This window comes from Arvicanthis niloticus, chromosome 21 (assembly GCF_011762505.2).
Source record: "Arvicanthis niloticus isolate mArvNil1 chromosome 21, mArvNil1.pat.X, whole genome shotgun sequence".
Classification (NCBI taxonomy): domain Eukaryota; kingdom Metazoa; phylum Chordata; class Mammalia; order Rodentia; family Muridae; genus Arvicanthis; species Arvicanthis niloticus.
In genome coordinates, this window is record NC_047678.1 from 1559360 (window position 1) to 1586015 (window position 26656).

Sequence of the window (26656 nt, forward strand, 5' to 3'; positions counted from 1 at the left end):
GGAGAATGCTCAAAGTTCAGATTACAAATGGCATTCCAATGAAACCATATGAAAGCCAAAATAGATAAACTTGCTGAGACTTTAATCCCTTTTTCTGGAACATCACTAAGCTATTTTTATTCTTTAGTCATAGAACTTCAGACAGAAGTTACCAACACATTGTTTCATTTAATACTTTTTTTTTTTTTTTAAAGAAAACAACATACTTAAGATATAAGTTTCACACATCAATGACTGGGACACAATGGATTTGTCAAAGGCTGGCAGACGTCTTGCATGTGCCCTCCCCTGTTTGTCTTGGAAATGAAATAATAGAGCTATCATGTCCCTCTTGCTGTCTCGTGTCTGACTTACGGGTTTTCTCTGTGCCCTTCAGAGGCTCACTGTACTCATCTTCCACCACAGAATACACGTTCACCACATACTCAGTCTCGGGCTTCAGATCCTTCAGCACTGTGCTGGTTTCTAGTCGGCTCACATAAAACTGAAAGGGAAAATAAAAAGAATAATGCCCAACTCTGTTCTTCCTGACAGATGTCTAAACAGCCACCTGCAGGAAGTTTAGAAACCCATGAGGTTTTGCCCTTTATTTTGAGAAATTACTAGTTTACAGAGCGATCTCAGGTGACAACATAATTTACTTTCCCAGCTATGATATCCATGTTGGTAACAGTAGTGAAATTTGCCATCTTTAGTAAGTTTGCCTTGTCAACTTTATGAGCCTAGTCCAAACTTACAAATCAATTAACTGGTTAAAAACTTGACTGATATTCTACAGTACTTAGAAAGCATTGAGAACATTTTTAAAAGCAATTCCCTTTCATGAGGTCCAAACAGAAGTGCCTGCCTTGAGAGGAACAGAGAGTACCATTCTTCATTCACCCAAAGCTTTTCTCTGGGCTCTAATGAGAATGACCCAGTCTCACCATAGGGAAGAAGTACTTAAGTGTCACCTGCTTACCTCCTGGCGTTTCCCTCCAGAGACAGGGTAGTATTCCACCTTGTATCTGTCCACACTGTCAGAAGGGGGTGTCCAGCTCACTCTAAAAGAACGATGAGTTCTCTCAGAAATAACTAAGTTAGTCGGTGCTTCCAAGTCACCTGTGTGTGAAAATAAAAGGTACTCACTTGCAGTTCGGTAGCAACGTGGTAGAGAAGGAAGTTAGCTTGAAACAATGCTGATGTATGCAGAAGTTTTCACAGACTCCCTTTATTGTGGGCAGTGGATAATGAATCTGTACAGAGGCCCATTGCCCACTGGCCTTTCTGAACAAATGGCCAAAAGATTCCTTCAGTCTCAGGAGAGGTGAACTAGAGTGCTTTGTCCTTTTTTTAACATGATCTCCTGTTCTTTACGAAACCACTAGTTAAAATGTCACCTAGACGCAAAACCTCTGAGCCATCTCTGACACCTTCTCCTCTTTCAACCCCTTCTACATAATTAGTAGAAGGGACCAAATTCTACTTTTCCATGGTCTGAGGATAGACCAAGGTCCTCACCCCGTTACCATGTCTACACATGTTGTATTCTATGAAGAACTTGTGGCTTCTCTGTGTTGAGTTTCTTTAGAGCACTTATTTCTTATGTGTTTAAAAAAATGAAAACAAGCAAATGTTAATATGTTTAAATATGGCTATAGACATTTTAAATAGCCTGTGGTTATGCTTTCTGTGGGAAGATATGAGTGAAATAATTGATGTGTAACAGTAACTAGAAAATAAAATTTAGATGTGATAAATACATTAAGACAAACAGAAAAATGTTGCAAATAATGATTTAAATAGAGAGTAGTTGCTCCTATGTGTCCATGAACATGACAAATCAGTTTCATACAAACTCCTTTGGGTTTCTTTGTAAGCCCAAATTGAGTGAGTATGTCTGCTCTTAGCAATTGGGTCAAAGTCAAGCTTGCAAAATTGTCAAGTTGTTTTAAGGCCTGGGAAACTTCAATGATTGCAACTATAACATAGTTGGTTAGAGAGAGAGAGAGAGAGAGAGAGAGAGAGAGAGAGAGAGAGAGAGAGAGAGAGAGAGAGAGAGAGGTTTTCATCCCCACTCAAAGTTCACTCCCAATTGAAAAAAAAAAAAAAAAAAAAAAAAAAAAGACAATTCTCTCAGTTCACCCAAGGCCAGAAACCTACAAGTTCTGGCTGCCCAGCTGGTCTGTTTCTCCAGGGAAAAGGTCAGTCCATTGTTCAAAATTCAAAAGAGAATATCTGCAAAAGTTTGAAGACAGACGTACAAGAAGGAACATGAAACATGCAAGTGAACCAAGGACACAGACCTTGAAAAAAATATCTGCCACACCAAGTTCATCTGTGTCTCTGAAACCACTGTAAGCTAATGACAGACAGCTTCTACACAATCCACATGTCTAAGAGAAATATCCTCACACTCTGAGGATCACAGATCTATCATTAATTCTGCAAATCCCTTCAGTATTGGTGCTTCCAATTTCTTGTCCTATGGTTAGCACAGATATTAACCATTCTATGCCCTCCGCTGTCACTACAAACCCAGTTCTAAAATTGTTTCTAAACCATAATCCCTTTCCTTTTAAATGATGGTTACATCATTTAAAGCCCCACAACAGCACCTCTAACCATCTGATCCTAACTAGGTAACTTCTTTAGGTCTATGTCTTCTTGTGATTTCATATGGTCTAAACTTTAAGACAAGCTTCTCTTTACATTTGGGAATTATCAGTGCAGAACATCAAATCTGACAATCTGCAGCTAACGAAAGGAAAGCAGACATAAGATGTCTTTCCCAGTCCTATACATTAGAAAGCTGAAAAAAAGCAACCACACATTACTGAGCAAGCCAAACTCAACAACTTGTAAGTCGTAGCTATCTGAACTTCACTCCCCAACAGTTCTGTACTAGAACAGGAGTGTCTGTCAACTCTCTTTCTGTTTTTTGTCTTTTCCCACTTTAGTTTGCATCAACTAAGCCAAGTAGCCTAAATAAATCAGTAAATAAGATAGAAACCATTTCCTAGTTTGGTGCCACCCCCGTCCCCAAAAAATCATTTGACAATGAACTAAAGCAGTGACCTTAACTAGGAAGTTCCTCAAAGCAGACATCCAGCACCAGTAATGATAGTTCTGCAAACATCTGGAACCATTTCTACTGTTTCTATGTGGTTAAATTCATTCTAACTTTCCCAGAACCAAAATAAATTAATGGAGGGCAGTTTTAACTACAATATTCTTATATAAAAAGAAAGAAATTTGCACATGCAACAAGAACCAAATTTTATAATTAATTTTCACAAAGCCTTCAACTATCATGTACCAGATGCAGATACTATAAATTGCACTGTTATATTTAGTCACTACAACTCAGGAGATCTCCTGGTATCCAGGAGGCAGAAGCCTCAAATGCCACCGAGCATTTCAGAAGGAGGTCCCCACCCAGACATGCCAGCATCTGATCAAGCTTACCAGGGCCCTTGACACTGTTACACAAGTTGATGGTGAGGTCATCCACAATCTTGGACAATGACTCAAAATCTGCCACATTGTATGCGTGAATGTCATCTGGATCAGTGGCAATCATCTTTAACTCAACTTCATCAGCATTCTTAATACCTTGAAAAAAGAGTTAAGTGCAAATTGAAAGCACCTTTTAGGAAAAATTAATAGAATGAAGCAAATACTTCAGGACTTTTCTTTTTACCAGTGCTCTATCACTGTGCCTATATTTATTGGCCTATAATCACATGAGTGCAAGTACCCACAGAGACCTCTGGATACCCTGGTGGTTGTGAGCCACCTGATGTAGGTGCTGGGAATGGGACTCAGGTATTCTGCAAGAACAGCACCATTCTTAACTGCTGAGCCATCTCTCCCTCCCTAGTCGTATTTTTTAATATAAAAATCCTTTTGTTGTCATGAACTAAACTCATAAAAACACAGCAGAGCTGTGTTTTCTCTAGAGATATGTAGCACCTTTCCCTAATTCCAGAACTTTTTGTAGACAAATAAAGCCCACTTTTTAATGCTATCAAGACAAAGATTGAATGTCTTTTTTGGTTTGTTTGTTTGTTTGTTTGTTTTAGCTTCTGATTTCTCTAAGCACTGATTCCTCTCAGATATTGATAAGTCTTGTTCATTCCAAAAGAACTAGAGCTGGAATTAGTATTAGTTTTTCCCAATTTGTTAATTAATTTCAGTTTCTCTCTCACTAGACTTTTGTTTAGGAGGGTCAAGAATTCTGCCATTCATTGGTGTGAGTAACCATAGTAATCCAATAGTATTTTTTAAATACAGAAAATGTCCTCGGTGTACCTGTCATCTCAGGGCATCACTACCTTCCCCAGTGCTTACCAATAGCAAACAGCTCCACGCCTTCATCCTTGAGTTTCTTGGATGGAGCCTCCACATCATCTTGTGATTTTCCATCGGTAATGAGAACTCCAATTTTTCGAGCACGAGGCCTCATGCCAGCTTGAGTCTTGAAGCTCTGTTGGCGAATGAAATTCAAAGCCATGCCTAGTGGGATTTTTAAAAGACAGCCAGTCACATCATCTCTCAGCTACCTGCCTGACCAAAAAGCATGTGCCAAGACCTCACCAAAGCGTCCTGACTCACCTGTGAGGGTGTTTCCTCCTTTGTATGGTAAGTTCGCCACAGCCTGTAATAAACTCTTCTTGTCTCTGTGAGCATTTAACTGCCACTCTGTTCTAGGGTCTCCACTGTACTGAGCGAGAGCTAAAAATAACAGCATGGGCATTGTGATGTATAAAAGATAGCAAGTAAATTATCAAAGGTCTTCAGTATTGACAACACCTACCAATTTGTACTCTCTTGGGACCAATTTCAAAGACTTCCACAATACGAGAAATGAAGCTTCGCACAGTTCTGAAATTTGCACGGCCGATGCTCCATGACCCATCCACCAACAAGACAATGTCTGCTTCAGCTCTGGTGAGACATTCCATCCCTGACATGGCAACAGCAAGACAGGACAGTAAGAAGCACATAGTTGGCAAGTTGTCCCCTGTGCCACCCGAGTTGTCTATTCAATACTGTAGCTAAGTCTAATAATTTAAAGACACAACTATAACTTATTAACCTTAAATAATATTCATGTGAATCAATTTCTCTAAATATTATTTCAGTTGCAAATTTTTTTCTTCATCTGTGACTATATTTTCTGATCACAACTGTAAAACCTAGAGAGTTTAGGTAAACCATGATGGTCAGTTTGAAAGGCTCACCCAATCAATACTGAAAATAATAAATGAGAATGCATACCTAACAATAAATATTAATAATTTGAATAAGATTTGTTGCATTCTCCTTCACTATTTAAGAGATTAGCAAATAAGTATAAGATGCACTGGTTAAATGTCTAAACTACAAGTAATTCCAGTGAGCCAAAATGATTAAGCTACCAGGTAACCATTATGTGTTATGAAGGATTGGACACATGATTCTTAAAATCAGACCTTTGTGAAGTAAAGACACGTTTTGAAAACTTTAAACACTGTTATACTATTTCATTGTTAACTGTTAAACTTTCTCACCTACTGTAGATAAAAATTAGGTAAATTCAGACAGCAAAGTTTGCACACTTAAAGAATTGAGAAAGAAGGAAGACAATTTGGAAAAGGATGCAGAGAAATACACAAATCAAGAGCTGTCGAGACAACAAACACAAACACAGATACAAAGCTAAGGTGCTTTGGGAAGAGAAAATAATCCCAATATCCTCAGTGACAAGCTACAAAATAAAAATATAAGCCAGTTAATATCATCATAAGAGAAACAATGAAACAATGCAAAATATCAAAATTTGATACTTTATCCACCTTTAACTGTAAATGCTCTTTTATAGAAGCTTGTGTCTCAACTATCAACTTTCCCATTTATTGCAATGTTATCAGATCATATTTACATCACTTTTAAAATGAACAAAAATTAAGTAATGCTTATCACACTACCAATTACAAAAGTGCCATTTGTGTATGACTTTTCTCAAGATGGAAACTGCCATGTACTGTTGTAGAACCTATATCTTTACAGCCTACTCTGGTTATGCTAAAACCTACTGGTTTTAATAAGAGCTTTTTTTTTTTAAGTTTAGAAGTAAACTCTACCTCCTACTCTCACCTTTAATTCTATTAACTTCTGGCTTGCCACCATCAAAGTTGTAATTATGTCAAAAGACAAAAAATAAATAAAATCTAAAAGGGCTGTGCTCCTATCCTGCTTCTAAGTCATGCATGCCCAGTTCATTACGTATAGAGCTTTCTTTCTCCATTCAAGTAAGCCATCAAAGTTAAAAAATATATAACTATTTTAATCAAAGAAAATCATATCACTAAAGAGAAAAAGTAGAGAGTTACACTTAATAAAAATTCATTTTTAAATAATCCAGTATTTAATTAATGCAAAATTGAAAAAAAAAAAAAAAGAAAAGCCAAAAAATTAGGCTCAACTGGATATTTGAAGCAGTTTCTACAAGCATAAAAGAGTTTGTCAGTTATTTAAATAAATTGTAGGGAAAGTTATAGTTGTCATTGTTTAATAGCTTCACACTTCACATGCACGATACTTTCATAATACTATTTTCCCATGGAAATATAACTCAATTTCTTACCAGAAGATAGAAATGGTGTCACAGTTGTGTCAGAAAGAGTTGTCATTTCTTGCCCAACAAGTGGTAAACTTTCTCCTCCATCAAACATCCCAAAAACATTGACTCTATAGGTGGTGCCTGCCCTGAAATAGTGACATGCAGAGTAGGTGTGTACCATGGTCTCAAAGGAGCAGTTTTCATCTTGTTAAAGATACTTATCTTCACTAACAAACTTTCACCCATAGGAAGGTAAAATGTTTGGTATTGTAAAAGAAGAAAGATAGTTGCCATCACATTCCAGCTTGCTGGTGAGGAATCCCAGGAAACCAGCCACTCAACATTCCAGGGAGCTCTGGGCATTTACAGCACTGTCTCAGGACTTGTCAGAAGCAGTGTTTCCCCCATGCCACTCAGTGTCAGGAAGAATGAACTGCCTTGCCTAGGCTGCTTCTGAGATGCAGGCTTTAGCGTGATTGAAATGTTCTGTGTCTGCCCGATGACCTGAGACACTCAGCACTGGGCAATGTCAAACAGTGACCTTCTGAATGTCATCCCACCTACTCGAGTGATAATGAGCAGCAAGCATTATACAGGTTCCAACATTACTGAATGAATACTTGAGCAAACAAAGTTTCCAAGAGTACAGTAACTCATTGGTATTGCTGGATGAATGCAAAGTGCTGTTCAAATTCATACTCCTTTGTTTTCCAACTCACTGTCTAAAACTAGACCTCTAATCAACCCAAAGCTGTTCTGCCAGCTGGCAACAAGCACAGACTCTGGCCTTTGAGCTACAGCATGCTTCACTGCAGGGACATCCACCCTGGGGGTGGGGGTGATGTCTCAGAATGAGTCACTTGGCCACACATTTTCACATGACTACAATTGCAATGAAACTATATGATACAGACAGGTCAAGATCCAGGTATTCTTTTTTTAAAGACATCCCTGATCACTTAGTAATAAAAATTATCTCAGCAATACAAGCTGTTTGTCAGGCTTAATTCTTTGCCTCTGAAAATTAATTCTGCAAACATGTGAGGTAGCTCTTCGTATAAAACCTAATTTACATAAATGATGCAGCCGTTAGCACAAATACAGTTCATTCCTACCTAAGCTCCTCCAAGACAACTGTGTTATCATATGGTCCAAGGACCAACTCCCCAAGTCTTCTGTCATCGCCTGTAGGGTGGAATGTGACTTTGTAACCTTTCACTTCCCCAGGGGCAGGCTCCCAAGTCACTCTAAAGCTTGACATTGTTGGGTCAGAAGTTTTGAGGTTTCTTGGCGATTTAAATCGAGAAGCTGTAAAAATAAAAGTTTTTTTGAAACAATATTATCAATAAGATAGGCTTAGGTGGTTTGTATTTAACTCCCACAAAAAAATATGTACATATAAGAAGGGTCAAGTCTAATAGCACAAACTGTCATGGTCAATAAAAGCTCTGAGAAATTGAGTTCTGCAGGAGCAGCAAACACAATTCTCATAATTCAAGTGAGTGTGGGATTGATACATTAGCAAAAAGAACTATATTTGCAAAAGAGATAATATTCTAATTAGACATCCCATCCATATAATTTCCTTTATTACAAATATAAATGTTTGCATATATGGTGCTAGAGCTTAAATCCAAGAACTCATTTCTGTTGGGTAAATACTCTATGTTCAGACACAACCCCCAACCCCAGATTCAATTTAAAATGTTTAAAAATTAAATAGATACGAAATCTTTTGAAATGAGTATACTTTCTTATCACTAAGGCATCAGTAGTAGTGTTACTGGTGTATACCTGTTGTTCCTGATCCTTGCCTAAGCTTTCCTTCTCCTGTCTTATACATTGGGAGAACTGTGATGTCATATGTGGTCTGAGGTTGAAGTCTCTTTAGCACTGTTGAAGTGACCGTGGGCGGCACCTTAGCAACCATCTGTCTCCCACCCCCTTGCGGGCGATACACAACTCGGTAGTTGGTGACTTTTCCTGGTGCTGCTTTCCAGGTAATTCTCATCGTGTGTTCTGTTTCTTCATCCACTTTTAAGGTTTTGGAATCTTGAGATACTGTGAAATAAAAATAATGATAATAATGTATAGCACATTCAAAGAAAACATTTTTGTCTGCCTCTCCATGTAAGAAGAAACTCTGGATCTAAGTGTGGACACAGGTGTCTTGCTTAACATTGCAGTCTTGGTTTCGTGATGGCATGTGAGCCTAACCTCAGCATGGCCTCAGTAGAATGCTTTTGCTTTATCCAGTTAATACTAAAAAATAAAAGTTCATATTGCAGGGATTTCCTATCTGCAGCCTAGAGATTTTGGAAAGAAAAAAATTGAATCTCCAAAGATGTGGTTTTAAATTTTTTGTTGTGTCTTATTTGTAAAGAATTCCACTAGTAATAATGCTACAAGGAATACTAAAGAACAAAACTACAGAATTAGAAATTTTATTCAGGCCTTTTCAGAAGCTGCAGTCTGTGAATGACTGGCCAGAGTTAGTTTGATTGACAGTAACCTCATTGCCATGTGTCTAACACATGACCACAAAATAAGTAATTCTGACACAAAAACATTTCAACATGGATGGTCGTCAGCTGACATTCATCCTAAAGCCAGGTTCAGAACTAAATGTTTTAGTTAGGATAGATGACAGAGGTGCTGGTTAGTCAACAAAAGGATGGACGGGGTATTAGGACTATCTTGTACCTCACTGGTACAAATTGGCATAATTATGCTCTAATTGTATTTTGAGAGAAAAGTTTCATTTTAACAGGAAGGGTGATGTGTAGGAGGAGCTAAGGTAGGAGGAGTACTGAGAGCAAGAAAAGGAGTAAGAAGAGGAGGAGAAGACGGAGAGGAGAAGCTAGGTGATGAAAGAGAGAAAGAGGGGGGGAGACAGGGAGGCAGATATTCATGTATCTCCACCAGTCAAAGATAGATGTTATATCTAGGTTGGTCAGTGGGTTACACCTCTGATTGAACAATTCCAAACTTATAACGCTTATGATTAACATTATTTTAAAAAAATGTATAAATGCAAAAAGGAAAAGGGGGCATGGGATAGGGGTTTTCTAAGGGGGGGAATGGGAAAAGGGGATGGCATCTGAAGTGTAAATAAAATATCTAATAAAAAAAAAATCTCAACAGCTAGCAAATGAAGGCATTCACATCAAGTATTTTAGAAAGTGCTGTAGATTAATATATATCTAATGAATAGCTACTATCATTAGTAAACTATCTCTTTTACTAATATTTCATTATTATGAGTAACTGTCAGAAGTAGATCAACAAACATCGTCAAACAACTTATATCCCCTTTCTTATCATGAATTTACTAGCCAGATCATTTAGTTCAATGCAAGATTCTTAAGACTCAAAGACTCCTATGTACTTTTAGAAGGCACTAAAGCTGAAGGAAACAAAGTCACCCGTCTTTCTTGATTTTCAAATAAATTTTTATGTCCATAAGGATAATAATCATAATGAAACACCTTTAAATGGGGAGAATAAAAACTTTGTTAAAATAGTTTTTAGACAATGAACATCACTTGTCTCAAAAGCACCAATGATCCCTGGGACATTCAGAACAGACTCAGGCTGGCTATTTTGTTACTGGAGTGTTTCTGTGCACAAACATAGGCAGGTAGGATCCAGATGGAGCCCTGTGGTTTCCCTTAACTGACAAGATGGTGGGAGTCCACACATACTGGAGCCCACAGACAGCACTGCTGTAGAGAGCATGCCACAAATTGAATGCTCTGAAAAGATACAGATCTTTGAGTCTCCGACCCAATATAAATCAGGGCTACAGATGAAGAAAGTACCACAAACTAGGAAATGCTCCACCCAAAACAAACAGAATGACTCTTCAAGTTCATATTTGGCCAGAAAGGCTCCCCAAGGCAGAAGACCAAACCTCAGAATTGGGGTAATATCATATAGAGTGTGTGGCAGGTGTTATTGCTTCAATAACAAAACAATAATGCTTCTAAACTAAAATAGGGCTTCAACTGAATCTCAGAGAGATCAAATTATCATCGTTATCCGACATCCTTGGCATGGCTAGAATGTACATGGTGCTTTTTTTACTGACATTTCCTTTCATCTTTGTGGCACTATAAGAGTAGAAATGTATCATCTGTATTCTACAGATTAAGAAATTGACTCTTGGAGAAAAGGGAAGGCACTTGACCAAGATTATACAATCAGAAATGTTCCTCAATTCTACCCATCAATGTGGGAGCTGTATTTTCACTAGTTGGGCATCCTAGCTAGCTGATCTTTTTTACCGAAAAATAAAAATAAAATACATGTGGCTGGAAAGAATTCAAAATTGTTCAAATGTGATATTATTTTTCAAATCCAAACCTAATTTGAACTTAAACCACACTCCTTAAACATCATTAATATTCAGTGCTTATTACCAAGTGAAGAAAAACCCTCAGTGGTTAAATTGCATGTCACCTGAGCAGACAAGTCATTAGGTAGCACCAGCATGCATCCCCACACACCTGGGATGTTACCTACATTCAGTTGTGGCATCTCCAGTCACGGGTTCTCCTTCTCCACTGCTGTAAGTTGCAAAAACTGAAATTTTGTATTTGGTCTCTGGCTGCAGGTTCTCTATCATAGTGTGAATTGCATCTCCAGGAAGAGTTTTCTCTCCAGCCTCAATATCATCATAAAGCGACTTCCATGAGACCCTGTACCCCCGAACCATTCCTGGAGCAGATGTCCAATAGGCCCCTATTGACGTGTCTGTGATGTCTTTGGTAACTAGATTTTGAGGTGAACCACGTTCTGGAATAGAGATTAAAAGTAGTTTTTTTTTTTTTTTTTTTTTTAATGTCAACTGAATAAGTATTCATTCATCTTGGTAGACATCCTAACTTATTAGATTCAAAGTCAACCTATGCAGAACTAATCATTCTTTCTGAGCTTTGGGGCTGTTTTTAATCAATGGGTCAAACTGATGGAAGAAAACTCCATGGTGCATGATTCCTAACTACCAGCCTTGCCCTTGTGCCTGTTTGCATTGCAGAGTCCTCGGGGTCAAGGCTGATATCCTAATTTGAAGAAATACATGGTGCCGGGCGGTGGTGGCGCGCGCCTTTCATCCCAGCACTCGGGAGGCAGAGGCAGGCGGATTTCTGAGTTTGAGGCTAGCCTGGTCTACAGAGTGAGTTCCAGGACAGCCAGGACTACACAGAGAAACTCTGTCTCGAAAAACCAAAAAACAAAAACAAACAAACAAACAAACAAAGAAATACATGTTTTAAAATTCTTTCCAAAAAGAAAAATATGTCTAAATGTCAATATGTTATCACATTTCTGTGTGCTTTAGGACATAGCCCACTGTTCCCAAGGTCTCCATATTTTTCTTACCAGTTTTTTTCCCTTCTGTCTAATTGTAATAGTCTCAACTTTGTTATATGAATTATAGTTAATACTATACTTGCAAACCTTAACTCCCACAAATACTTTCTGAAGAGACTTTTACTTGCATATTCAAGTCAAAAGAATACAAATACAAACTTTCAACATAGCTTAGTTCCAGTGAAACTAAAAATCAGCAATACTCTGGAAAACTTAAAAGTGATGAGTCATTGAAATAGGGTACACCACTTATTCTATCTAATCAAAACTGTCTGCATATATATACATTATACATACTCTTAAATAAAATATAGAAACCTCAACTTAATAATAGGCACAGATGATTTCTAATAAAACCCTTACTTTCCATATTTTAAATGTAATATAAATAGACTGGTCACTTTATATTGGCTGCTTTCAGTAGACTTTATGTCACATTGTGACATAAATATAAAACTATTGGCCTCCTCAGCACACATTATGCTAGTAATTGTTTTACATTGATATAAACAATAGTGTACATACTACATTTTTTGAAAGTTCTTATTTTCTCAACTCAGAGTGAAAATTAACATTTTAGAACTACTTATAAACAATGAAGCTCCAGCCAAAAGAAAAGATAGCGACGAACAGCAACAATAAGCCCCACCTTTCCCTCTAATACCTACCATGTACAAGGAGGTGCACATACACAGTAGACATTAGAGGGAAAGATAAATAGAGAAACTAAAATGCACACCAGACCCTAACAGGAAGCTCATATTCCATTATAAATAACTTTGAGAGCAGACGAGACTTCTCATCTCTAGAAGAAAATTAGCTGCATTTTTCACTGAACCCAAAAACACTTATTTTCAAGAACATAATGACTTTTTTCCCCTCAGCTAAAAAGCCCTTTATAGGAGGAGTATTTGGTGCTTGCGTGGGAATAACCCTATATTTTCTTTACTTGCAGAATATGAAAGTGCATCTTCAAATCACTAGCTTCTTGGCTTGGTTGGTTGTTCGTTGTTTTCTGCTTGTTTTGGTGACTGATTTCCCACAACTCCGTTAAGTTTCAAGTCTGGAATACACTTTTCCTTTGCTTACTATAGATCATTTTTCCACATGTGCCTTTGCTTCTGAATCTTTTAGCCTGCAGTCAGAAGGGCGACTGGAAAACAAACTCACTTGATAATATCTTTGTGTTCAAATAAGCTGGTTAATGCATCATTGATATCCTCCAATCATACAAAAATAGCTTAAAGTATGGGAGTTTTCTTCCAAATTAACACCACAGTAATCACCAACTTCTACTTTCCCTAAGGGCTATGCTTTTTAGTCTATTTTTCTCCCCCACTTTCTACAGCACTGAACTTGTAGCATTGTTTGTTTCCATGACAACAGGTGTCAATCTCCCAAACACAAGCAAATGATTTCACTATGAGAAAAATAACAGGAAGGGAATTGTGGTTGCGGCAAAAATATATTCACAGAGATGTTTCTGTGCAAAAAAAAAAAAAAAAAAAAAAAAAAAAAAAAAAAAAAAAAAATTCCAGATCACTAGATATGTCTTCCCATGGGCTTGACCAACTATTTTAACACTCAAAATACCAGTAAAGCTAGAACAAAATGTTAGCAAAATCACAGTAAAGGCTCTTTCAAGTGCATTGATGACATGAAATTAATTTGCAAAAAAACTCTTTAAGATACAAATGAAATAGCAACTCAAAAGTGTTTGAGTTCTCATTAAAAGCTCACCAACAACGGCTGAAATGGCCTCAGAGAAGATTCCAAGTCACAAGGAACAGGCCTTTAAGTCAGGGTTTCTGAGTGAGGTGTGTGAACGTCATCTGCAGACACACACTCCACACTAAAGATGGAGTTCAGACCCAAAGAGAAAACACCTCAATTCAGAAGCCAAGACTGAAAAAAACAAGTGTTTCAAACTGGTTTCTTCTATCAGTCAGAATAATAAGAGTACTCCTTAATGTTAACTTTTGTTCTGTTGTCAGGCATACTGACTGCTGCTTTGTCTACAAAGTAGGAGGCCATGTCATCTAATGAAATACAAGGTACTTTGCAACACATGGATTTTTGAGGAAAACGTAATTCCATGAGGAGAAAGTTTTTGCAGACCTACAACCTACAACATTTTTTGTTTGTTTCTTATTTTCAATAAAATATTGGTTTGGTCAATCATCAGATCACCAAAAATTGAAGAAACTATTTAGGAAACTGTAGTGAAACGGGCAGGATATGGGCTGTCATGCAGCTAGTGTTGAGGTTAAGTGTGCAACCAGCTGAGTGACCAGTAAACTATGTCACTTCCTAGTGCCTTGGCAATAAAACGTCTGGATCAGGTACATAGAAATGCTTTGAGAGGCAAAAGTGCGACTGTGTCTAAATACTAACGGTTCCTAAAAACCTTTTAAACCTGTCCTGGGACTGATTCCTCTACGGCTCTTTACTCTTTTATATCTTCCCTCCACACACGCCTGACTCTCTATTTCCCCTCTCAGTCCTCCCTAGATTCTTTCTGCTGCTGCTACGGAGCTGTTTGTTCAGATGTGTGTGGCCAGAGTGGCCATGAACCTTCCCTCCAGCTTTTGTCTAGAATAACAGCTCCGTGAAGTGAGGAATTTGTGATGAGCAGAACTGGTCAAATTGTGGGTCATGATGAGGCTCTCTGAGACTGTGGCGATTGCTCTATTTTATGGTTATAGTGTCATGCACATCAAAATCAAAGTCCCTTCAAGACTGACCTTCGGAGAACTAGGAACTTGATTTACCTTATCATCACATGCTTTCTGTCTCATAAAATGTGGTTTGTGATATCTCCCTCCCTTCTCTCTACCCTATCCTGTCCCAGAAGAAAAATGGCTCTCAACATGATTATTTTTGAACAATCAGTGACACTCTTATGGAGTTTAGTCAAAGTGTCATCTAGGCAGGCTTTTGTTTATTTAATATACTTCTACTTCCTGCCTCAAAAAAGTTCCAGTTATCAGCAACTACCAAGAAATAGTTTGGTAGACTAGGCTTGAGGCAGGTGTCCACTTTTAAAATACATAAGAGGAGAGAGAGGAGAAAGGGTTAAGTAGAAAGTCAGAGTCTGCTCTCCAGACACTGTAGCAGGGGCAGTGAGCAGACCCCAACAGGCTCCGTTTTTTCATCATGATCTTGTTGAGTTGAGACCCACATGCGCTGTAGTATTTGCTCCCTCCCTTCTGTGAGCTCCTCAAACGTTTGCATGATAGTCCTGAGGCTTGCTAGAGTTTTTTCTAAGTGAATGTCTCTCAATAATGCTTAAATCTTACAGTGCTCGCTTATCCTGCTCTGACCTGTGTGCCTGCATTTCCTATACTCCATTTACCTCCAGAATAGACCCTACTGCATTTGTTTCGATGTATCTTCCTAGAGCTATCACTTCTCTTCCTTTGATTCCATCTCGGTAGTGTGCCTGTCCATTCTTTCTGGTGTCATCGTAAATATAAAGAATAGGAGTGTGTTTCTTTCCTAGATCTCGAGTTTGAAATTTTGGTATTCAGTCAAAGGGCTGAGAATAAGTGGCTTTTAAGTAGTTGGTCCTAAATAGAGCATACTAACATCCAAGGTTTAGTGAACACTGCAGAAGAGAGGCGGAGAGAATGCGAGAGGGGAAGACAGGGAAGACTGTGCAACACCATCTTTTGGACATGATGCAGCCATCGCAGTCATGAACCAGCAGCAGCTATGGCTGTCTGCACAGCATGTATGTAGTCAAGCCAGTTGATATTTCAACATGGAAAGGGGAGGGTCCATGAGGCCCCGCCTCTAGCTAAGGGACCATTGATTGTTATTGACAACTGGGGGAGGCAGATTCATGTTTCCTAAGCATTAGCAGATTGTCTATGCTGAGTCCGAGAGTTCCTATATGCATTTGAGTAGCACTAACTGGACTCCAGGAGGTTATATTTTTTTTAATGAAGACATGCAGGTTCTGTGTAGGACATGTGTTTTGTGTAGGAGGTGGGTGTCCACAGTGAGTGGGAAGAGAGTTAGGGATAGATTAATCAAGATACATTGTGTACATGTATGAAATTGCCTAGAAAAACAAATTAAGAATATTCTTTAAAACAATTTTGATGTCCTTCATTTCTGTTATGACTATAAATCATGCGTTTATTTGTGCATGCATGAGTGTGTGTGTGTGTGTGTGTGTGTGTGTGTGTGTGTGTGATGTCTGCTTGCATCATGTCATTGCCGATGTTGTGGAAGTTAGCAGACAGGTGTATTTCTCATGATCTGAACATCCGCAAAGAGTTGAATTATACAATTTTTTCCGAATGCTACGCCAAAGAACTAATGTCTCATTTAAGTAACTTTCCTATGTTTCCTTAGCACTTTTCCATTCGCCTTCCAAAGAGGAAATGAGCATCCAATTCAAACATAATTAAAATATGAATTAGCCGACGGTGATAACTGAAGGATGAATCACCCAGTACCAAAGCTGTGTTTCATCTATAGGCTGCTCCAGCCAGCCTTCACTGGACGTCACATAGCACTTTCAGAAATAGAAGTCCAATTGAAAACTTTCCGCAGCAGACTGCAGAAGACCTGCTCCTGGATAACATTCCTGTGGAAAGAGACCAGAACCACCACTCCAGAGGACAAAGTTCACTGTGAGCAACTCCAGGCAGAAGCAGTTTGTAAATACCTAACAACTAAATTGAAGTTCAGTTTCAGAACTGTCTGAGTAGACATCTCTCCTCCCTATTTATTGCCTCCCCAAGTCTTACTTAGCTTTATTCCTCTGGCGAGCAATTAAGCCACAGAAAAGAAACTAAATTTGCATTCCATGATCATGATAAATTTCCCTGGCAATGTCCAAATGCTTATACTGCACAATATATGATTTTTTTTTTAATTATGAGACAGCAGTAAATCTAAGAAAACAGAGAGGCCTTGTTTAGTCCACCTTGGAGAAGCCCACGTTACTGTGCAGAAGGCAGAATACCCACACTGTGCTGAAAACCTCACTGTAACAAAATGTCAGCTGAGTCAACTTGGTTTGATCTGTAGGACGTCATTCATGGGTCAGGCACTAGCAGGTTGCTACAGCAACTGAAACAAAGGAAATCCTGAAAAGGCATGGTTTCCATAGCCAGAAAATACTCAAAATTCAAAAACAGAACTGTAGTATTCTCAAAATGATGTTTTCATTCATCTGTGATGAATCTCCCAATCAAAGATAATCGTTATTCATTTAGATTTGTCAAAGTAGGTTCCCCACCCTCTCTAGCCCCAACAGTGACTAGGAAGGTTTGTATCCAGACTTGAAGTACATTCGCATGCATAGCGGTATTTTTTTAGTAATTCCATTAAGCCTATCTACTTCAGTGACAACAACGGGAGCTGGGGACAATATAAATCAAACTTAATGGCTTCTGCTCAGATTCCTCTGAAGCTTGGATCTGAAATAGTAATAAACTCTGTCTTTGTGATTCTATCACACGACAGTCCTAAGCCAACCATGAACTTCCCCTAGTGCCAACGCTAATAAATCTCTCTTCCAGAGACAGGGGAATTTTCAGATCATCAGCTGCATTTCAAAAGGAAAAAGAACTAGGAAACAAATTCAGGTTAGAGAAAGTTACAGACCATACAGAGTATTCTAAAAAAAGGGAAAGGCAGAACTTTCATTCTTTGAATTGAAAGCCACGAGGTAATCTGCAAATTTTTCAACCTACAGAAGGTCTTGCTGGTTGACTCCAGGCCCTGGATGGAAGACACATTCCTTCAAGGACTGCACTTACCACCGCCTCTCCCAAGAGAAAACCAGATTAGAAAACCAGCAGCCTTCAGAAGCATTTGCCTGGCTCTACTCAGGGCTTTCCACTCCCCACTTTCACCATCATATCCTGTTCCTGTATATGGTATGTGAATTTGGCTGAGTTGATATAATAAAATGAAATGGAATAAGCAGGGGCAAAAAAAAAATCTATTATTTTAATTTAGCCACAGCTACACTTCCACAGACTCATCAAGTTTACCATGCATAATGCAATGGAATAATGTTCATAAAAATAGGAGGACAGCACTTTTGTAATCTTCAAGACAGGTCAAGGACTCTAATATAGAAGTCTTTGATCAACACAATTTAGCCTCAGAATCACTATATTTCTAAGTTAGTTCACAAACTATTTTGCTTTCTTCTCTCTTCTCAAGAAATAAGAAACTATGCCTTTTTTAAATTTATTTTACTTACTGTGCATCTTCCTCAGAAACAACTTCTGGTCAAATATATGTAGATGTGTGTGTGCTAACACTCACACATGAAGATAATTTGGAAATTGTCCTGTGCCACCTGTATAAAGTTATAAACTTATAAACAACTACACTACCCATTTGATCTAAAAAAATAAAAAATTAAAAAATTACAGGCCAAAAAGAAGGTGTTTTAAAAGCTCATGCTATATGAGATTTCTAGGACATTATTCTTGGTAGAAAATAAACAAGAAATACGGGTGATGAAACACCATTTCCTAGGCTGGATTCAACTATTGTAAACATCAACCAGAGTAACCTGCACTAGTCCCACACAAGACTGGCCCCATCAACATCAATCAGGGAAGGGGGGAGCCTCTGAACTTACAGCTAGTGACAGATTCTGGGAAAGGGGGAGCCACTGTCTTCAGCTGTGAAGCCACTGCTAATCCGCAAAGCCCAAACACATAGCTCCAAACCTAGAGTCACACAGATGACCCTGGTGAATCTCAGTCATTCCCAAGACAAAACAAGCAGCCTTGAATATGAAAGGGTTATGGGGAGAAGAGAGAGTGAGCAGAGATAACAAGGAAAAGAAAGAGTCTGTGTGCGAGCCAGACATCCATTCATGAAAGTGTAAAACAAGCAAACAATAAGAACTAAAGTTAATGAGGAAAGTGCTGATGGAGTGTAAAACTCAGAAGATGTAGGTGAGTATCAGAGGTTAAAAGGTCCAGCCACAAGGGAAAGTACTATTTCCAAGAATCTCCATATGTGAAAGAAATCTTGACAAATGTAATCTACACCTATTTAGTTAAAAAATTAAATAAAATTTCAAAGTTTATACTTTAAAATCCAGTCAGTCTAGGCTGGAAACCCCTGCAAGAAGAAAACATTAAAAGGTCAGAGGGCCACACACTTCTCAAGCGCTTTGGATGTTCTTCCAGGCGCAAAGACTACATGCTTTTATTGCTTGGAGTTTGTTTCCATGATAATTTCCGTGTTTGCCTCTTATTTTCAAGCTTCTTATGTAGCCAATCAGTTAGCTTTGAACTACTGAAGCTTTACTGTGGAGGCGTGAGCTCTAAAGTCACTAAGTTGTTTATAGGTAGTATTTTACAGTTCCTCAAGGGTCTCCCCAGCTTTCTCCCATTGGAGGTCCATGGTAACCCTAAAAGGAAGAAAAGAGGAGGACCATCCCTCTCTATAGAAGCAAACTGAGACTGGAGGGGGGGGTCATTTCAAGATCACATAAATAAGGGGCATAGCCAATGTTTTTCTGGTTACCAGTACTTTATATACTGGGATTTGATATTTTATTTAAAACCTCTGCTAAAAATGGATTCTGGTGACTATTGAGATTAAACTCTTGATTATTATTATTTAATCTTTTTTATTTATTCTTAATTCTCTACCAAAATTTTATTTACAATTCAAACATCTTTTCACAGGCATTGTCACTGATGGTTACAGCACCTGGAGTCCTCCTCCAAGATCCTCGACCCAACTAACGTTGGGTACTTTGCCCAACTCTTTGCACTCATGATATGTTTCAGACTAACTTTCTCTCATCATCATTTCACATAAGCAATGTAAAATATAATGATAAGATAATATAAACTAAGAGCCTATGGTGTAGTCTCATATTCCTCACGCAATTGTGAATGTTTTATGAAAAAGACAACTAAAGTCAGAGAGTGGCCCTCATATGGACCTGGAGAGTAGAGACATGCATGACCTTGAGACCTCTGAAGGCCCCTCAAGTTTACACGTTTCCCAAGATCCAGTGACTTGAATGTTGCCCACTTTATTCATTGCAGTATCCCATGGCCTTATACCAGTTACTTGTACTATATTACAATACAACAGGCTGATTTGCAGCATTCATTTTCAATACATGTTCCATTTAAGGAAGAAAAGACTGCATAGTCCAGATTCCATTCTCTAAAATGCATGCAACTTCTTCATGCAAAATCACACACAGCCTTAATATTCACCAGAACTTGAGACATTAATTACCTTCAAGTGTTGATCCTTTTCCAGAAAGGGCCTCGCCAGCCCCAGATGCATACAGTGCTGTCACAGATAAATCGTACTGTGTCCCTTCCTTCAATTTCCTCAACACGGTGGTGGTTGTATCCCCTCTCACAGTGACCTCCTGAGTTTCACCTCCTGCTGCTGGGGTGTATGTAACAAGATACTGCTTCACTTTTCCTGGTGCCCCACTCCAAGACAACTTCAGCGTTGATGTTGTAGCATCAGAAACTCTTAGTTCTCTTGGATTCCCTCTAACTTTATTTAAAAAAAAAAAAAAAAAAAAAAGACTGTGTCAAAGGGCATTATTTAGAAAATGACTTGAAAATGCCTATTTTTTCATATATGTATCATATCAAATTTACATCCTATGTAATAACTCTATGGCAGTATAAACCACTGCCTAACTAAAATTTAAGCATTGCTGAATAGGATCCTGATAGTGAACAGTGAACAAACTTTTCTGTGTTTACACAAAATAAAATCTTCCATAGAAGCCAGACATAGTACCACAGTCCTTCAATCCCCACACTAAGAAGATAGAAAAGTCATAAGTGTGAGGATAGCCTGGGCTCCATATGGGTATTCTGTCTCAAAGCAGGTGAAATTCTTTTGTGTAAAATCTGGCCTCAGAATCTTCCACGTAAAACAGTTTCCCTAAAGCTTTCCTACAACTGGAACAAGGTGCTTTGTTTCCAAGGGATTGGCATATTTTCTCTACCTTCTTCGGTGGCTGCATTTCCTGTCAGTGGAGAGCCAGGTCCCGAGGAATATTCAGCAATCACAGATATTTCATATTTTGTGTCTGGTGTCAGGTTCTCCAGTGTTTTCCTCCTCTGATTGGCTGAGGTAGTAACTTCTTTGCTTTCTCCACCAGAAACTGGTCTGTATATAATTCGATACCTTAAGACTCTCCCTGGAGCTTGAGACCAGGTAATTTTAAAACTGTCTGTAGTCTCATCTGTCACCTTCAGGTTTCGTGGAACTCCTTTTACTAAAATTTTAAAATATATCATTAAAAATACATCACTATTAAAAGCTAGCTGATTTTATGTGAGTACAAAAATTAGTCTTTGAGTATTAATTATAAGATTTTTCTAATTGAATTCCATGACCAGTTTTGTTTACAAGCATGCTAGTTACAACATTCATTTAGCCAGACCTTGATACATCCTGAAAAACATCCTGCAAGTAATTTCTATTTGTATTCGCATTTAACATAGAGGAAAGACTATATATATATATATATATATATATATATATATATATATGAAAAAGTATATGACAAACACTTAATGAATGTCACTAACTTGAAGTTGAATTGCAATGTAGATAACACGAATTTAGGGTCTTCGATGAAATTTTCAAGTAAGAGCCCAAATTGGACTTTATGTTTGGAAAACATGCTCAAGGAAGACTGTCCATATGGACATTCAGCAAAGGTGAACTCATTCTTAGCTCACTGGAGTGACACTGTAGTGAAATGTGGCTACATGCAGGTGACAAGCAGAATTAGAAGTTTACTTAAAGTTTCAACATATCATGGAACTGGAGAGGTGGCTATGTGGTTGAAAGTAGGGCTGCTCTTCCAGAGGACCTTGGTTGGTTCCCACCACCCTCACTGCAGCTCACAACCAGCTGTTGTTCCCAGTTTTAAGGTTATTAGACACCCTTTTCCAGCCTCTGGGGGTACTGCAAACACATAAAACTAAAATAAATAAATCAAGTTTTTAAAAAGAAAAATTCAACACACCAATAGATCACTCCAGATACAAAAGAAAGAAAATTAAAATAAATCCAACAATAAACAAATATTTGGGGAGTGATATGTATACCTTAACCATAGCACAGAGAAGGCTGAGGCGGGTGGATCTCTGTTGGCTAAAGGCCAGCTTGGTATACACAGCCAGTTCCAGGCCAGCCAGGTCTAAACTGGGAGACCTTGAAACCCCCACAAAAAAGGAAGGAATGATGGAAGGATGGAAAGAAAGAAAGAAAGAAAGAAAGAAAGAAAGAAAGAAAGAAAGAGAGAGAGAAAGAAAGAAAGAAGCAAAAAAGCAAAGAAAGAGAAAGACCAAAGAAAGAGAAGAAAGTTGTATTTGGCAACCATTATCCATGATTTGTTAGATATGTCAAGATAAAAAGACCAAATTAGTCAAAACAAATGAAGCAGAATGACTAATGGCTGTGAATCCTGGCCCTGAAGTTTAATGGGTATAATATAATTTGTGCCACAGATTGTTCATCAGTTAAACATGACTACTTAGATTATTGAAGTACCTAAATAAGACAATCCATAAGAAGCATTTAGTATAGCCCACGACACCTAGTAAGAGCACATGATCCCATTGTATACAGGCTTAAAATAATCAGATTCAAAGAAACAGAAGATAGGATGGCAGTCCATGAGCAGGGGACCTGGGAAGTGGAGAACGGCTCGGACTACAGGGTTCTGGCTCTGCTCATTGTACACATGAATGATGATAATGATGGCTGTATGAGGTCAATATACTCTATGCAACTGAACTGTGCACCTAAAGATGGCTGAAATGGCTGAAAGCGTTTTTGTTTTTCATTTTAACAACATGTACTAGAAGCAGGTGCTTTGTTCGTGCTATAACATTGCTCTCTAACTAACTGCAAAGTTTTGAAACAACATGGGAGAACCCCTCCTGTACCTTCTGCTGTGCTCTCCTCCCCAGATACAGGAATACTGAAGCCATCCTCATACTCTGCGGTCACATTCACCAAGTACAGGGTCTCTGGTTTCAGGTTGTTGAGGACAACACTGGTGCTGGAGGCTGGCTCCACCACTGTGACCTCATCATCACCGTTAGCATCCTTGTACGTGACATGATATGAAAAGACATTGTCTCCAGCAGGAGACCATTCAGCTTTGAAACTGTTAGCAGTTACCTGAGTAAACCTCAGATCCTTTGGTGGCACGTAAGCTGTTTAAAAAAAAGAGAGAGAAATAATTAAAATTTTTAAATCTATGAAAGGTCTATAAAAATAGACCTCTTGACTCCGTGCTCTTGAAATGGTTGATATTCATTCAGAAGCAAAGCAAACAGCTTCCTTCTCAAAATAAAATCCTGATCATTTTCCTTGTCTATCCGTAACAGTGATTATAGTGTATAAAGAAAGTAACAAATTAAAATGAACATGAATGCTGAGCTTCTCAAGACGAATCATTAATAAAATAAACATTTCCCCACAAGTGTATATTTAGATAGTGGTAGATTTTAAATGAACCATAACAATTTTCTCATTCATCCTGGTATTTGAATATTACCCCTTAGTGACAGGAAGACAGATATTTCAGGGTAAGACTAAGGAATTTTCTGGCAAATTAATAATTATAGTAACCAGAAAGGGGCCTCAATTGGGAAAGCATTTGTTATGCAAGTATAAGGAACTGACTTGACCTCCCCAAATCCACATAAAACTGCATGCAGTGAGTTCTTCTGTAATCCTAGGGCTTCTACAGCAAGAAAAGGGGCTTGGAGGCAAGTGAATTTAGCCTGAGATCACAGGAGAACGCAACAAAAGACTGCCTCAAACAAGGTGGAAGTCGAAGACATCAGAGGTCACACACACACACACACACACACACACACACACACACACACTGCCTATCATGACACACACACATATACAAAAGAATGGGGTTTTTTAGAATACTTATTAAACTAAGCATACATTAAACTGATCATGAGCAGAGAGGAAGCTTGATGCACATTTTCCTTTGAGGATTTACAAATGGGACAGATATGGAAGTATCCTAACAAAAAAAGAATACTAACAAAAAAAGCTAAATGTGTAAATGATGCAATATACTAGAAATCTTAAGGAGGGCTTATAAAAGGGTGTGAGATTTTTAAGCAAACATTGGAAAGCACAATTTAGACAAATCAAGAAGAAAGAATAGAGAATTCTGGATGTGGGGTAGCATGCCCCAAAAACAACCAAGAAAAAAAATCCACAAAAAGAATTCAAAGTTCCAAAACTGGTTTAGGCTATGACAAATAGGTGTGATGAAGCTGGGTCCTAGACTTCCTTGAGATTCTAAGGGAGGAAATCTCACTTTGGGTAAGCAATTTTTTTTCCACCCATAATGGAATGGTATGCATACCCAAGAGAAAGTTATGTGTCAGACCCAAGTACACTAAGTCCCATGGTTTTCAATAGCAGTTGAAAGTTTCCTTGTACCCAATGAATCAAAGAAGAACCCTACCCACGATTTTAGAACTCGGAGGCTCTACCAACCTTTCTTCTTTATAGCTGCCAACTCTTGCTCAATTCTAAGACAGATAGACTGTGTGAGTTCAAATGATATCCTCTGAAAGGCATCAAAATCCTCCACTGTGAACACATGGGTCTCAGCAGGAGGAGAGGCAATGGCTTCCAGTTCTGAGCGCACAGCATCCTTTACACCAACTGCAAAGATCTCCACGTCCGAGTTCCTGAGTTTTATAGCAGGGTCCCTGAAAGCATCTGACGACTTCCCATCTGTGATGAGAATCATCACCTTTGGTACGTTGCTTCTGGAGCCTTTGTTAGGCACAAATATTTTCTCTCTGACGTAAGTCATTGCTTTGCCTGTGTTTGTGGATCCTCCCCTGTATGGGAAGGTGTTTATTGCTTTGATTATATCTTCAACTCTGTTGAACTCCTTCAATGTGAACTCGGTGTGAGGGTCTCTGCTGTACTGGACAAGGCTTATCTGCACCCTGTTTGGAGAAATCTCAAAACTTTTTGCAAGAACTTCTAAAAAGGCTCTAACTTTAACAAAGTTTGCGATCCCGATGCTGTAGGAACCATCAACCAAAAACACGATGTCGGCTTTTATATCCACACCACGTGAACATTCTGTGGAGAGGAAGAAAATCCATTAAACATAAACAAATAAAATTAAAATATAAGAAAATTAAGATATAGATATTTCTAAATATCTCGCTTTCTTTGTAAGTCTACTTCTTTTCAAAAAAAACTGCTACAAGGCTGGAGAGACAGCTCAGTGGGTAAAACGCTTCCTGAGCAAGCATGAGGACTTCACTTTGGATAGTCAGTGCCCACATGAGAACCAAGTCGTCTGTAACGCTGTGTTGAGGACATGGAGACAGACAGGTCCTAGGGCTTGCTAGCCAGCCAGTCTAGGCCAGTTCCAGGAAAACTCCATTGTGGAGAAAATGGAGGAAAAAATACTGCAAATACTATGTTTAAAACGAAGTCTGAACTAATAGACCATGGTGTGGTAGTCCAACCATAGCAATAAAATGGCCACCTTACCCACTTGAACTTTCATTGGCTGCGTCTTCTCCATGATTGAAATGGGCTCACTGGATGTCAGACCCTTCATGGCAAAAACGCTGATCTGGTATTCTGTGTCAGCTGAAAGGTCACGAACATTGAGCGTGGTCGTCTGGGGCCCCACGCTCAAAGCATGATGTCGGCTTCCCGCTGCCATTGGTGTGAGGAGGATCTTATAGCCGGTCACAGCACTGGGGGATGGATCCCAGCTCAACCTAACGTATTTTGATGAGAGTTCTGTGACTACAAGATTTGAAGGAGGCTCGATGACTAAAAAAGAAGAAGAAGATGATGATGAAGAAGCTTGTGGTGGTTAATAATGAAGTACAGCTCTATCAGGTTTTTCATTTGGACCTTCAATTCTTCTTATCCAAGTTGAAAACATCTGTATCAAAAAGTGCTGGCTGATACCCTTTCTCCCTACTTCCATCTGTATGAGCCCTACTGCCAGGATAAAGTTTTGTGGGGAGAAGACATTTCTGGAATAAATTAATGAGAGTATATCTAATGTTAAATCCTTCTCTGAATCCAAAATTTTCATTTTGAATTTGGCATTTCACTCCTTGTCTTTATTTTCATGTCCCAGTATAGATGTTTACTAGCTATTCAGAACACTGATGGTTTACTCAATACAGGCCCTGAAGAAAGATGGTCACAGCTATGATGTGGTCACCACTACCCATGCAGGAAAGTTCAAATAGAGGCACAACAAAAGCCTTGGCTGACCTTGGCACTCACAAAACTGCATTCCACTAATAATTAACCTGTTTAAAGTAAAGAGAGAGAATCTAAGTAAAGTGGAAGTGGGCATGTAGATTTGATGATAATACAGACCCAGGATGAGGGAAAATTAGCCATTAGACCTAGAGACACAGAAAGAATTCAGAGCCTATGAAGCATTGAGAAGTCCTGGGAGAAGTAAAGCCAAGGAATTTATGAACATGTGATTAAAGATGGAACCATGTGCAAGCTACACTCAACCATTTATCAATTCCTGGAGTGGAATGAAGATGATCATGGGGAAATACCAGGGCTTTCGGTGTTCAAATGGATACTTGTAAAATACCTCTTCTCTCCTCTATGTACTTAGAAGTGGTAACTGATAAAAATGGAAAGCCTTCC

General features: G+C 38.6%; 1 protein-coding gene across 2 annotated transcripts in view; it reads right to left on the minus strand.

Moving 5' to 3' along the window:
• Col12a1 (collagen type XII alpha 1 chain) overlaps positions 1–26656 on the minus strand; it is a 104985-nt gene that overhangs the window by 71759 nt on the left and 6570 nt on the right. For both annotated transcript variants that reach the window (XM_076917762.1, XM_034483621.3), the window contains exons 7-21: positions 25514–25804; positions 24491–25093; positions 22900–23172; positions 20943–21215; positions 20207–20479; positions 11111–11383; positions 8381–8647; positions 7702–7894; positions 6611–6732; positions 4799–4948; positions 4597–4716; positions 4333–4497; positions 3448–3594; positions 962–1101; positions 355–484 (exon numbers count right to left, since the gene is read on the minus strand). In XM_076917762.1, the coding sequence (XP_076773877.1) occupies positions 355–484; positions 962–1101; positions 3448–3594; positions 4333–4497; positions 4597–4716; positions 4799–4948; positions 6611–6732; positions 7702–7894; positions 8381–8647; positions 11111–11383; positions 20207–20479; positions 20943–21215; positions 22900–23172; positions 24491–25093; positions 25514–25804 (3420 nt within the window). The remainder of the gene's footprint in view (positions 1–354; positions 485–961; positions 1102–3447; positions 3595–4332; positions 4498–4596; positions 4717–4798; positions 4949–6610; positions 6733–7701; positions 7895–8380; positions 8648–11110; positions 11384–20206; positions 20480–20942; positions 21216–22899; positions 23173–24490; positions 25094–25513; positions 25805–26656) is intronic.